The 14,607-nt window shown below is 37.8% G+C and overlaps 1 protein-coding gene across 1 annotated transcript; it reads right to left on the bottom strand.

The window, feature by feature from the left end:
* Positions 1-1,006: 1,006 nt before the first annotated feature.
* On the bottom strand, positions 1,007-4,308 carry LOC124272272. The gene is made up of 2 exons (XM_046707440.1): positions 4,208-4,308; positions 1,007-3,570 (listed from the first exon to the last, which is right to left on the bottom strand). The coding sequence occupies exon 2, from the start codon at positions 3,190-3,192 to the stop codon at positions 1,504-1,506; it is 1,689 nt and encodes a 562-aa protein (XP_046563396.1). The 5' UTR covers positions 3,193-3,570; positions 4,208-4,308; the 3' UTR covers positions 1,007-1,503.
* Positions 4,309-14,607: the final 10,299 nt, after the last annotated feature.

Raw genomic sequence — 14,607 nt, 5'->3', positions numbered from 1 at the left:
GAAGCTGACAAAGGACTAGGTAGGGTTACGGCCTTCTTTTGTGACAACAGCATGTGCATAATTTTAGAACTGAATAAAACTGTTATAACAGTTATAAGGGCTTCGATGATATCTAGACATAATTTCATTTGAACAATTATATGTTTAGGATTATCTTAACACTAAATGTGTGAGTAATGGTAAAATGTGTCAGAGGAGGATTTCGGGATGTGTCTTTTTGTCTGATAGTTGAAATATAATATAGAAAGCCTATGATCCAAACTGATTTTGAACCATGTGTAGAAAACACAGGTCAAACATATGGTTAAAATGCCTGGTCATACATGGGCTTTTTGCACGCCATATACACATTCAAACCATGTCATAAATCCAAACCTGACAACTGTAAGAAAATATGTTAGTTATCAGTCATATGAACATGAGTCATAATTTACAATCAACTCAAAGTTTTCACATTTCCAGAGATAAATTTTTTTTTGAAAATGTTACCACTTTTGTGGGCTTTGTGGAATATATTATTTATACCTGCTTCATTACAAATGTACGGGATTGTGTCTGTCACACTCTAAAACAAGTGTATAGCTGTCAGCATATAAGTTACATTTCAGAAATGGCAGGCTAGTTTATTTATATACAATTACAAGAAGTGCTTGTTGATTACTACAAATGAAATATATAAATGTATAATTTTAGCAACAAAAAGCACTGTTCTAATACAAAAAACACGAAGAATCCATCTGATGGGAAATTTATAGAATAAATATCATCAAAATTATACAACATGTAACTTCAATATATATTAAATGCATTTTGAACAAACCACCACACATAAACATAATAATAAATTTGGTTTGTTTCGGAAATGATAAAACACATAATAGTATAAACCAGTGGGAATAATACTATCCAAAGTTTTCAAAGTTATTACATCTTAATATTGAATGCATATAACCCGTTTTCCAAACTATAACGGTGATAGTTGTATTTCAACAAACAAAAAAATGTATACCTAATTAGATGTATATAATTAATATCACTAATCTCTATACAAGTACAGTAAGACAATCCATTTCTTGTGTCCCATGCCGTGATGTTGCTGGAATATTGCTAAAAGCGGCGTAAAACCAAACTCAGTCAGTCAGTAAGACAATCAGTGCTGTGAAATTCAATTGACTGTTTGTGACACCAAATAACAAGACATGTTGAATGTTTACATCATTGTAATAACGAATTTGATGAGAGATGCGGCTCCGAGGTATCAGGTAAATCCACTGCTGAGGTAGTAACGTTTTTCTAATAATAATGATTAGATTGTACATGGAGGATCTGTTGATATGGTGCTCATTGGCGGAAGGTGGACAAACACATATGCACTGATCTGACATTCATTGTTGGAATATGAGCTTAGTTAAGGTCACGTAAGACCATCGCTTTAACAAAAACAAAGAAAAGAAACTTGTATTCGGTTCTATGGTACTGTCGATATCAACATTCACCATCTGTTCACATCCTTGAACTGACTGTCATTTCCAGAAGCACAAGATCTTGATGTATATCAGGTCTGATGTCTCGCTGATATGTCTGAAGATTCCTGGCACCAGGGCCCAATGCAGGAATTTCAGGAACTTGAGGTAAAATCACTGCAAAGGTATCTACACCATTGGTATCACGATCAGGTGCCCCTATCAATTTACTGTACTTGCTACACAAAAGGACCATAAACTTTTTCACACATTCATTTTCTGTGTTAAAACCACAAGTCTCTGCAATCAAGTTTGCCTCTTTGGCAAATCCATATGCAGTCGGCATGTCATCTCCATGGTAACTGATGACTGCCCTGGCAAAACAGAGAAACATTGAATGTCGGTTGTACAGACCCTTGGTATCAACATGTCTCAAACACTGTTCTGCATTTTGGATATCTCCTGAGCTGACTTGACATGGTACAAGTCCCAGGAAACAACCTATCCCAAGAAAAGAAAAAGCCATTTTCAGAAGGAACATTTGGGTGTAGTCCTCTTTGATATGAGATGCGGCATTGGCGAAATGGACATCAATTGCTTCATTACAATTGTTAATGAGGTGTTGTTTTATTTCCTCACTCGGATGAATTTCATACCACTGAAGAAGCAGGTTTGTTTCAATGTAGACAACTGCGCCGGTGTCTTTGCAAGGTTGGATCAACTCTGCTTGGGACCGAGTAGATCGGATCAAATGTAGAGCCTGAATCAGATTCCCTTGCATGGCCAATACTGACGCTCTCCGTGCATTTAACATCATCTGACCTGCATGTGGGTGTGTAAGACGGTTGACCAGGTCGTTCATTAGAGACAGCGTGTCGGTTTGGTCCACATGGTTCTGATGAAAGACTCTCAGTCTGGCGGTTTCAGCGTCCAACATATGAAACAGTACATCGGGATCATTTCGGTAGTTGCATCTCATCCAAGTCACAACCTCATCAAACTGGAGACGCCCACTGTGACTCTTTCCGTCGCTTGACAATATTCTTAGTTTGAAATTGATATTAGTGAGAGTAATATGCTTCCCTGTCATGATATCAGTTCTTGAAGGATGCTTCGGAAGAGAGAGGAGTCCCTCTTCAGAAGTAGTCGTGACATCCATTTCAGAACATTCTCTTAAAGTGACACTGTCTGTCTCTTCACCACCCTCCAAACTGACTTCCAATTCCATGTGTATACTAGCCAGACCTTTATCGACAACGTATTTATGTTGCTCTCCATATATTTGCTTCCTACAGGGCAACACCTTCTCACACATTAAGGTGACATCCATTTCTGTTGAGGGGACACCTTCAGTCAGCTCCACACCTTCCCTACCAACTTCATAGGCCAAGTGATTATCAGGCAGGACTTTATTGTCTCCACTATAGTCATATCTTCCTCTGAATGTTTCTAACCGTTCAATTTCATTTTTCATCTTCATGGCCAGCTTTGTGTGGCTGTTTTCATATGACAGCGCCTCTATGAATTCAGGAATATGTTCTTTCCTTTTCACTACATCCAACAACTGTTTGGATTGTTCCTTCCTGTCCTTGAATTCGTGTATGCGTTCATAAACAAGATCCGTCAAACAGCTTCTTTCATATAGAAAGTCCAGAACATACTCAGTTGGATCAAGACGAGACACCAGTTCATCATACAGATTGTCAAAAGCCTTTTCCAAAACTGCCATCGTGAAGGAGGAGTCAGTAAAATGTATTCACCCCATATTTGATTCGTGTATCAAATTCGTAAGTCATCATGACCCATGTACTTGTAGTTAATTTAGCTAGTTGTACGGACGCGGTACACAGCTGTTGCACGATATTTATCGGAATTTATCATCCTTTCATTTCCCCAACGCTCAATCATATTGCTGGTTCACTGACAAACACATTTACACACTTTGGGGGATACGTTTCATGTATTGCTATTATTCTAACAACAGAACATGGCTGTCCAGCCCATCCTTGTCACAACCAATTAATGAAGTGGCCTTTCATCATCCACTTCCTCATCTTCTTCCTCCAAGGTTGACTGGTCAAGTGCATCACATTCACGCCGTGTCAATCTGAAATACAAACACATTCACTTTTCATTCTTATTCAAAGGGTCATACAAAAAGGGAGGCAAGGAAAAGGATTTTGCGAACATTTACACTAAATGAGAATGGGCTTCAGACCAGATCATGCATGACTGGAAAAACCTGGAGTCACTAGCATGGCCCTGTCACTAGCATAGTACTCAATTTCCGTAACAAATTTTATCATTATCATTTTCTATTATTTATTTCTCTTTGTAAAAGCCAAAAAGAACATTGTCATAAGTATAAAGCATTCCAACTAAAAACAGAGTCCATTGTACATTAGCGAGTGTTTACGACTTGTGAATCACAACCAAAAATCCAAATCGTTAGTTATTCACATATCCGACAAATTTGTCGTTACCTGTATCTCAAATACACTGGGAATGACTAGGGATAACTAGTCTCGGCTGAAACCTACAAGGTAAACATTCTCAGTGCCATAATATTAAAATTATGGTCGGTGAAGGAGAAAGAGCTTGATTGGGAAACATTGTGAATGGTCAGCCTCCATTCAACAGGATGTTACGACACAAGACAGACACGTAATTATACAGACAAGTATGTGCTGTAGCTCAGGTAGAAACAAATTACTTTCATATTTCAACAGCATTCAGTGACTTACTTGAGGTTGGTAGCCTGGCACTCTACAGCATGCCTCAAAGATGGTACATCGCAATATGTACACCAGTCTCACTCACTTGTGTTGCAGTCACGTGGATATGATGTAATGCTAGGATGTTACGGGACGGATTGCTCCTTAAAATAGACTCGCTCTGTGGTGTCATATCCGGACCGAATAACATGTAGCCTGCGGGGCGGGTTGTATCATACAATGATGTTTAGTGTTTCCTTGGTCTATTACAGGTGATCAGCTGTTTGTTGCTGTCATTTATCGTAGGATTGACGCACTGTCTCATTATACGATCGGAATTTTGAGTCATATGAATCGATAACCATCTTAATGCGCTTCTTCGATACATATGTTTTGAACAAAAACAACGGTAACATATCTTGTAAAAAGAACTTACTGGTGAAGTCAGATTTCTATGAGTGTTGTGGCGTCCCTTATGTTTAGAACCCATTGACCTCTATAGTAATGACGAGGGCATATATTTAGACCATTTAAATGCTTAGTTGCTTTCAATTCTGTGATGCAAGACATACCTTGATGAGATGAATATGTTGAAATATATCAGCAGGTACGTATTGAGAGTGTTACTGTTCTATTTTGCAGATGTGTATTTGCATTGCAAAGACTTTGACTGAGTGTGAACTTTATTCATTGAAGCCTGCTAGCTTGTTCTACCGTCAGTACCGAGTACCGTGTTCCTACTGTATAACACTTATCTCCACCACGAGTGATATTGATTGCCAGTAGACATCTATTTTCCACATTTGGGATGATTTATTTATATCTGGAGTATTCAGTCAAGGGGCATGCCCCGGTTTTTCTTTTGTTTTATATTTTTCATGTTTCTTTTTTTATTTATTTCATTTCCTCAGTTGTTGACTAAAACTGGTTCCCATCAGGTTCAAATTACATTGTTCTTCAAATTTTCCCAGGTACTGAATGTATATCACGGTTTCTCATATTGTATTCATTCTCAATTCAATTGTTTTAATTTCAGCTTGAGTGATAACAAAAGCCAATTAAATTCTGCAAATGTATACTTTGAGCATACACTCATTTTAGAAAATCAACCAAACCACTGCCTTGCCATCCCAGTTTATACTTTGATTTACTTCATGTCTAATTATATACTTTTCTGAGATGTCTACAGATAATATCAAAAAGATAACAATGATTTCAGCAAACTGTAGAGGACTAGGTGATAAAAACAAAAGAAGGGAAGTTATGAATTTTTATAGGAAAAAGTATTACTCAATTATCTGTTTACAAGATATCCATTTAGCCAAAGATGACATCAATATTATAAGAAATGAATGGGGACTTCAAAGTACCATAGCACCTTTTAGATCTAACGCCAGGGGAGTGGCAATACTCTTTAATAATGATGTAGATCTTACTATCCACAGAATCATCAAAGATGAAAATGGCAATTTCATTATTGTAGACATTACTGTTGAAGACAAAAGATTTACATTAACAAACTTATATGGTCCAAACAATGACGATCCTAACTTCTATATCAAGCTATTTGAAAATATACTTTCTCTTGACAATGATTCATTAGTAATTGTTGGAGATTGGAATCTTGTTTTGGACCCTTCACTTGATTTAGAAAATTACAGACATTTAAATAATCCTAAATCAAGGGGTATTGTCATAGAAAACTTACAAAATTATGACCTTTTTGATGTTTGCAGGGAATTGAACACAAATACTAGAAAATATACATGGTGGAAAAAGAATCCAAGGAAACAAGCTAGACTTGATTTTTTCCTGATTTCTCATGATATGTTTGATATAACTTTGGATTCTGCTATCGTACCAGGCCATAAAACCGACCATTCAGCTATGTCATTAACCCTCTCAAACACTGTTAATCAGAAAAGAGGCAGGGGCTATTGGAAATTTAATACGTCGTTATTGCTTCATCCAGAATACAGTAATTTGGTTAAGAAAATTCTAAAAGAAACAATTTGAAGAATATTCTGAAAATGATAGGTATTTTGGAGCTAGATGTAACAATTTTATTTATAGATTTGCTTAGAAAAAGTTGAAGAATTTTCTAGATTACAAAAGTATTTGGTTGGTCTTTCTTCTTCTTCATACTATAAAATTCTATTTCTAATCTGAATACTTTTTACTTCTTCTTCCTTTATTTGTTCTAATTCCATCTTATGTTTAGAAAGTTCTGACAGCATGGCCTCATCTATATTTTGGAAATCTTTCCTTATATTGTCTTCACAGTCTTTTATTTTCATTTCCAATTCAGTAGTCTTATTATTTTTTTGCTTCTTCAAAAAAGATGCAAAAGAGATAGTTTTGCCTCTAACTTTCATAAGAAAGGTTTCCATGAATAAACTATCTCTTATTTTAAGTTTAACCTTATCACAGTTCTGATCAATATTGTTAATCTCAGATGACAATTTCTTGATGGTATAGATGAGAGACTTTATGCAGCTATAGAAACAATCAATACATTTTATAAGATGTCAGGTCTGAAAATAAATATAGATAAGACTAAAGCTATCTGGATTGGTTCAAAGGCAGGCAGTGACGAAATATTATGTAAAAGTTTGAAAATTGAATGGTATAATGGAGAGTTTGATGATCTGAGAATCAAATTTACCCCAAACCTTGCTGATCTATGAGTGATTAATACAAGAAAAAGACTGGAAGAAATACACAGATTATTAGCAGTATGGAGAAAAAGACATTTGACATTGATAGGAAAAATCACTGTCATAAAAACATTAGCTCTTTCAAAATTAGTACATATTTTCAGTTCATTGCCCAATCCTCCAGATGACTTTATTAAATCCCTTGAAAAGATATTTTTCAAATTCATTTGGAAGTTATAAATGATAAAATAAAAAGAATCACAATGAAAAGATTAAAGACTGAAGGGGGACTGGGTATGGTAGATATAAAAATATTTATTGAAGCTCTAAAATTATCCACTCTAAGGCTCTACTGTAAAAAATTATCCGACAATAATCCTTGTAATATACCTTACAATGATATCTTCAAGTATGGAGCAAATATTGACAAAATACTCAACATTGAAAACCCTTATAGGATGTTTTAAAAGCATGGAACAATTATTGCAAAAAGTTCAATGCTGATTCTGACAATATCGATTACATTCTTGCAGAACCATTATGGCTCAATCATAATTATAAAACCCTTGCCATGTTATTATTCACTGGGCGGATAAGGGCTTATTGACAGTAAAGGATTTATGTGATGAACATGGATTTATGCCATTTGATAAGTTAAAGATAAAATACAAAATAAGAGGGACACTATTAGACTATAACTATCTACTTCACATCTTACCTGATATTTGGAAAATTGTTATTAAAAGGACAAGAATCATTCCTTTCTACACTTTATACATCAATGTTTACCAAAGAAATATGTTAAAGCTCTCCAAACGTTCAAGAATATTCTATGACAAGCTGATTTCTAAAAATGATAAACTTGAAATTTGTACTAAATGGGAAATTATATTCAATGATTGTGAGTTTGATTGGTACAAACTTCTATAGAAATGGATTGAAAGACGTTAAACTTCTTGATTTTCAATACAGATTTTTGCAAAGAGTTATTTATACTAAAAAAGAATTATCGACAATGAACCTGATTGACAATGATTTGTGTAGTTTTTGCAATGATGTTTCTGAGAGCATTTGTCATGTTTATTGGGAATGCTGTGAAAGCATGAAATTCTGGAATGATCTAGAACTCTGGATTAATAACTATTTACCACGAAAAATAAACATCACAAAATATTTGATTTGGTTTGGTACATTGCATAATGATGTATTACTAAATCAAATCATTATCTCTGCCAGAAAACATATCAATTTATGTAATATAAAAAAATCAATTCCAAAATTCAGTAATTATAAAAATGTATTAAAAGAGATATTTTCTGTAGAAAAATTTATTTCAAAGAGAAACAAAGAAATCGAAAAATTCAATCTTAAATGGAATTCGCTCATCCCAATATTCAGCAACTAATTATTATTCTACCATGAATCAAGATAATACTAGATTCTGATTGGTTGTTCAGAAAAATCAGACGGCATCAATTGTGGATTGACGCTCATCTGATTGTAAGGCCGCTTCACCGCGCATTAACAAATCTTATTGTGAGAACTACTTCCGTTTGACCACAATGATGGCGGATCATAACAACAACTCCATGGATTTTGACGCTGACTTTCGAATATTCCACATAGGCAATTGGGAATTTTTGGATTAAAAATGCGTTTGATTTCATTGCGCTTCACTGCGCACCTATAGAACACTGCCGCACTACTTCAGCTTGACCACCAACATGACTAATATCCACACAACAGACGTGATGGAAATGCTGATAAAACATTTATTTAAACTCGAAAAATACAATATATATGACCCCCACCCCCACCCCCAAGTATGAGGGAACCTCACTATCATATTACCTTCTATTATAAAAATATTCAAACTCAATTACAATACACAGCCCCAAACATAAACAAAACAATATCTAACATATAAATCAGAAAGCCTTGTAAAAATACATCCCTATCTATACAAAATATGCAGCAAAACATTAGTAAACATTTACCTACCTGGTAAATGGTATATTTAATTCCGTTTAGAATGGGAAATTTGCAAGATAGATCTAACGGTCTGGCGAAACACCACATTTATGCCACTCATAGACATACTCCATCATATCCCGTTGCATCGTTCACAAAATAATTCTGCTCTCTGCCAGCTACCCCGCAAAGTTGTCACTGTTATGTTCATCTACTTTGAAACACGCTTGGACACAGTCCAGTCCCAAACGATGAAAACAAAGTTCCAAGGAATAGGCTGGTTTTAGTCGTGTGGAGTTGGGATGAAAAAACCCCAAGATCTCGGGTATTACATAATTGCATTGAATAAACAGTAGTTTGATTTCTTTGGACAGAATATACGAACGGCACCTACCGCTCCCTTCACAGACGAGTTCAATTCGCCTCTCGTCCCATGCCGGATTACGCAGTGTCTTCCGCAGAGCGAGGAAGTTCGATTTTAAATGGTTCATGGTAGAATGGAGATAACCCTCGTGTGTTTGAAAATCAGAGACAGGCTTTACTGAATTGATGGCGACTAAATATTTTGAAATATTTAGTCGCCATCAATTCAGTAAGCCTGTCTCTGATTTTCAAACACACTAGGTTTATCTCCTAATTACATCTCTACAGCAATGTATCTTCACCTTTTCTGTGCTTGTTGCTACCATATACCCTTGTTATTGACTTTGTAACCATGGGAACAAATATAAAAAAAACTATAAAAAAAAGACTTACCTTGATTCTGGCCATGTTTCTCCTGATTGTGTAACAGAGTGAGTATCTGTTTTTTAATCATTTTACTTTGATTTTTTCGTCTGTTGGCTAAGAGTTTAGTTTTCGCCGCTTGTAGCATTGTTCCAGCAATGTCGTGTCAGGCGACACCAGAAATTGGCTTCACATGTTTTACCCATGTGTGGATTCGTTCCCAAGTTTTCTGCGTGACGAGCGAACACTTTAACCACAAGGCTAACCCACTAAACATAGTCAGGCTTTGTACAACACTTATTCCACCTTCTGGTATTCTTTCAGTCCGGACCCGTGAAGATCCGGGTTAGAATTGATCTTCAGTAACCCATGCTTGTCGAAAAAGGCGAGTAACGGGATCGGGTGGTCAGGCTCGCTGACTTGGTTGGCACATGACATCATATCCCTAATGCGTAGATCGATGCTCATGCTGTTGATCACTTGATTACCTGTTCAAGATTCGATTATTTACAGACCGCCGTAATATAGCTGGTATATTGCTGAGTGCGGCGTACGACTTAACTCACTCACTCCTTTCAGTCTGTTAAAATCAACACATGTACATTTTGTTTGTGGTTATATACTGAAAGGCAAAAGAAACGTCGTAATATTAGAAATGACATTTGAGTATCAATGGAGTATTTGAACCTATTTTTTTAAATATACACCAGAAGTCAAGTTTGAGGAAACATGAATCGTGGTCGTATAGCCTGCATTGCCCAATAAAGTATTGTTTGAGATTGAACTTAGACATGTTTTTTTTTTTTTGGAGAGGGAAAAGTTCCCACAAACATAACATTTAAATCGAGATGCACGTGCATCATAAATGCATTTAGGCATAAATTGCCGGCTTGAATGGCAATCGTTCACTTGTTTTCTGAACACAGCAGCTATGACTAGGTTAACGAGAGATCAACCACAACAAGCTATTGGGGACGTCTGCACGCTGGTCAACATGCTCGAGTCATTGCTAATGACTTCAGTTGCAGCGTACGAACGATAGAACGTCTTAGAGTGCGATACAACGCCACCAGCAGCACTGATGACCGTGCACGTAGTGGTCAACCACGTGTAAGAACACGTCGCCTGGACCGTCATATCGTCCATAAACACGTGCAAGACCTATTCGCAAGGGCCAGAGAAACAGCTTGGGTGACCATAGGAAACCACCAGCGACCAGTCAGTGACCTACCATTCGGCGACGTCTCCAAGCCAGGAACCTGTTTTGTCGATGTCCTGCCAGGAGACCCATATTCACCCAACGTCACCGCCGGGAACGTATCCAAGTGGACACAACAGCGGCAAAACTGTCGTGGGGGACAATAGAGAGAGGGGTTATCTTCTCTGATGAAAGTCGGTACTGCATTTCAGTGGTGTATTATTTTTATAAAAAATAGGTTCAAATGTTCCATTGATACTTAAATGTCATTTCCAATATTACGACATTTCTTTTGCCTTTCAGTATATAAGAAATTCGCACATACCATCCAGCACTGCTGTAAGTCTGGACTTTCACGTTTGTTATGATCGTTAAAGTCAGATACACTGCTAATGTGCAGACTCAAGACAGGCTTTGCTCTTGTTGAGTAATTCACATCCCTTGTTACACTCCAAAGGCTAGAGCTTCAGAAATATTGTTCGACATCATAGGGAAAAAGACCTTTTTTGACTGCCACCTTGAGTGAGTGAATTTACTTTTACCCCGCTTTTAGAAATATTACAGCAATATCGGTGGGGGACACCAAAAAAGGGTTTCACACATTGCACCATATGGGGAATCGAACCCGGGTCTTCGGTGTGACGATCGAACGCTTTAACTACTAGGCTACCCCACCAACGAATGATCGTTACACACACGCTGTGGGTGTAGTCTCAGATACTTGAATAAAGCAACTGTGCATTACATGATGCTATGCCATATTTAATGCAAAAAGATAATAACAAGATTTGTGGTGTTTTCCTTAATCACTGGTTAACAGGATAATATCGAAATTTGTACGATTTGACTCTAGGCATCGAGACACGCCCTTGAAGAGATGTGGTGTCAAAAGTCAGTACAAAATTCATATCGTGTGTTCGCCATTGGCGTTGACGCAGGCTTGACAACGACGACGCGCAGACGACACTAAGCGATTGAAGAAAGGTCTAGGGATGTTGTTCCATGTCTAAACCAACGCATGTCCCAATTGACCTGACGTCAATGGCTGATTCAGGGCTTTACGTAAACGTCTCTCCATTTCATCCCAATGCTCGATAGGGATAGGTCTGGAGAAACCTGCTCGATAGGGGACAGGATGTCTGCGAGATTGCCATGAATAATCAACCGTCTTTAATTTTCAAGGATGTGATGCGAAAAGTGAGCAAGTTCATTGTGTACAAAGTGCACGTGTCAGGCGCAATACGCGACATCGATTTTCATGCATTTTCATGTGCTTTGCTACATGTATATTAAGGGTTATTTTTATAACTTTTCAAATACCGTTCCATGTTATGCACGGTTACTTTTTTCCGTTAGAATGAATGACAGTGACAATGAAAGCTATTTCAGACTAGAAGTTTTGAGACTTGGAAGTGTTTCGCGATACCTTTAGCTGTTCTGTTTATCGTGCATACCCCTTTGTTACAACAGTCATTTAAAAAAGAACATTTACATGATCGTTTGCACAACTTTTCTCCTTCTTCATGCCCATGTCTGAAATTATAGTTACGATCTGGTGTGGACTATAAATGTTAAACTTTCATGCCATTTAAGATGATGTGTTGTTTTCGAATGTATATTTATTTGCTATTTCATAGGTACGATTCTGCAGCAAACGGACTAGTTATACTTCATTAATCAATGTTTCTTCCCGAATGGTTCCACCACCGGCCGAGTCATACCAAAAGACGCTAAAATATGGTACTTGTTGGTTCCTGACTGGTGCTCTGCATTAATGGGTATAATAAAGACTGGTCGGCTCGGAGTCAATATAATGTGTCTGAGTTGGGTATTCATGCTTCACTGCGGCATGGTATCTCAGTGAGCTAGCACTATAAAACCATCTTAAGTCTGGGCTAGTACAAGCAGCCGCACATACACATACACACGCATGCACGTCGTCATATGAGCAAAATATTCACAAGTACGATGTTAAACCCCATTTCACCTCTTCTCTTCCTGAATCGACCCGTGAAGACCCGGGTTAGAATTAATCTTCAGCAACCCATGATTGTCGTAAGATGCGAGTAACGGGATCGGGTGGTCAGGCTCGCTGATTTGGTTGATTTGGGTCATCGTGTCCCAACAGAGGTTGTGACATCAACTTGTGACATTATGTTGTTGACTTAGGTCATCGTGTCCCATTATGTTGTTGACTTAGTGCGTTTTTACTCAAATGAGAAAATCTTGCCACAAGATCACCAATGATCGATGCTCATGCTGTTGATCACTGGATTATCTGGTCCAGCCTCGACTATTTACAGATCGCCACCATATAGCTGGAATATTGCTGAGTATGGCGTAAAACTAAACTCACTCACTCGCTCTTCCCGAATCATTTGACGAAATGTGAGACGCTTTACAATTGAAAGAAGCGCCTTAAAACACCTCGGTATTTCACACCTCTTTGATGTTCTTCACCCTCGCTGAATCTTTGAGGCAGATCTGTTCTAAAAGGCTCGACGCTTTAAATTCGCTTAGGTAGACGGGAATATATTCAAAATTCTTAGTAAGAAACATAACACTGTATTGTTGAACGAAACCCCGTTGTTATCTACCTGGACAATTTGCCCGTACTCAGCAATATTGCAGCTATATGGCGGCGATCCGTATATAATGGAGTCTGGACCAGACAATCCAGTGATCAACAGCATGATCATCTATCTACACAACTGGGATACGATGACATATGTCAACCAACCATCCGATCCCGTAAGTCCCCTTTTACGACAAGCATGGGTTACTGAAGATCAATTCTAACCCGGATCTTCATGGGTTCTCTAGCATATACTTTAGCTCTTGTTTACAGTTTCTGTCAGTGTCTAATGACCCACGCTTCTTCCTGTTGTTTCAGGCGACACATCTTCGACGACATTTAGGAGGCGGGCTAACTCCTAGTCGTACTGATGGTCAAGACTAGTCTGATGAAAGTGGCAAAGTACAAGTAGCCCTACCTGCTGTGGCTGTGAATCAGAGATGCAGCAACGGCCATATTCTGTGGATGAGACATCTGTAGCATTTGGCACCTCTGGAGGATCATTCGTGACCAATTCGTGTAATTCCAGCGGAAAACACCCCCCCACCCAGAAATTGGTTTCACACATTGTACCCTTGCGGGGAGTCGAACCCGGGTCTTCGGCGTGACGAGCGAACGCTTTAACCTCTAGGCTACGCCACCGCCCCCAATTTTTCTAAGAATGCTGAAAGGCCTTACGTTAGCTATACTGTTTGCGTGTGTTTTGTTTTAATTGTAAGTGCATATTTAGTTTGTTTTTGTTTTGTTCTGTTTTATTTTATTTTTTATTTTTTATTTATTTTTTATTTTTTGTGTGTATATATATATATATATTTTTTTTGGGGGGGGGGGGGGATTTGGTTCCCTACATTTTTGCGACATTAATATTTTAAAAATTAAACCAGCTGGAGGATACATTTTGCTATCGGATGTTGACTGTCGTCGTTTCATAGGTACACCAGCTTGTCTCCACCTGAAAGGTCGCATATTATATATTATATCATATAAAATATTTATATTTTTGTAAGCTCTTTATGTCGCAATAAACTTTATTTCATTGGACATCTACAATGAAGTTTCATCTCTAATCGCACTGAAGAACGTGTCTTCCGTTGTTATTCGTAAGGCTTTCAAAGTTGTCTCCCTTTGACCATGCCTCTGCAATCCTATTCCTCACCACTCATCCCTTTCCGTGTCCCGGCATAAGACGAGTTGGTGGTGAACGGTCGGCCACACGACGACCCCATTCCGCTGATGGATGGATGGATGGATCTCGATCGATCGATCGGTCGGTCGGTTGGTTGGTTGGTTGGGATCGATTGAT

The sequence above is a fragment of the Haliotis rubra genome, unplaced genomic scaffold, assembly GCF_003918875.1.
Source record: "Haliotis rubra isolate DU_JTF1 unplaced genomic scaffold, ASM391887v1 Scf168, whole genome shotgun sequence".
In the NCBI taxonomy this organism is placed as follows: domain Eukaryota; kingdom Metazoa; phylum Mollusca; class Gastropoda; order Lepetellida; family Haliotidae; genus Haliotis; species Haliotis rubra.
Note: the sequence above shows the minus strand (reverse complement) of the source record. Positions and strands in the feature narration are given on the sequence as shown.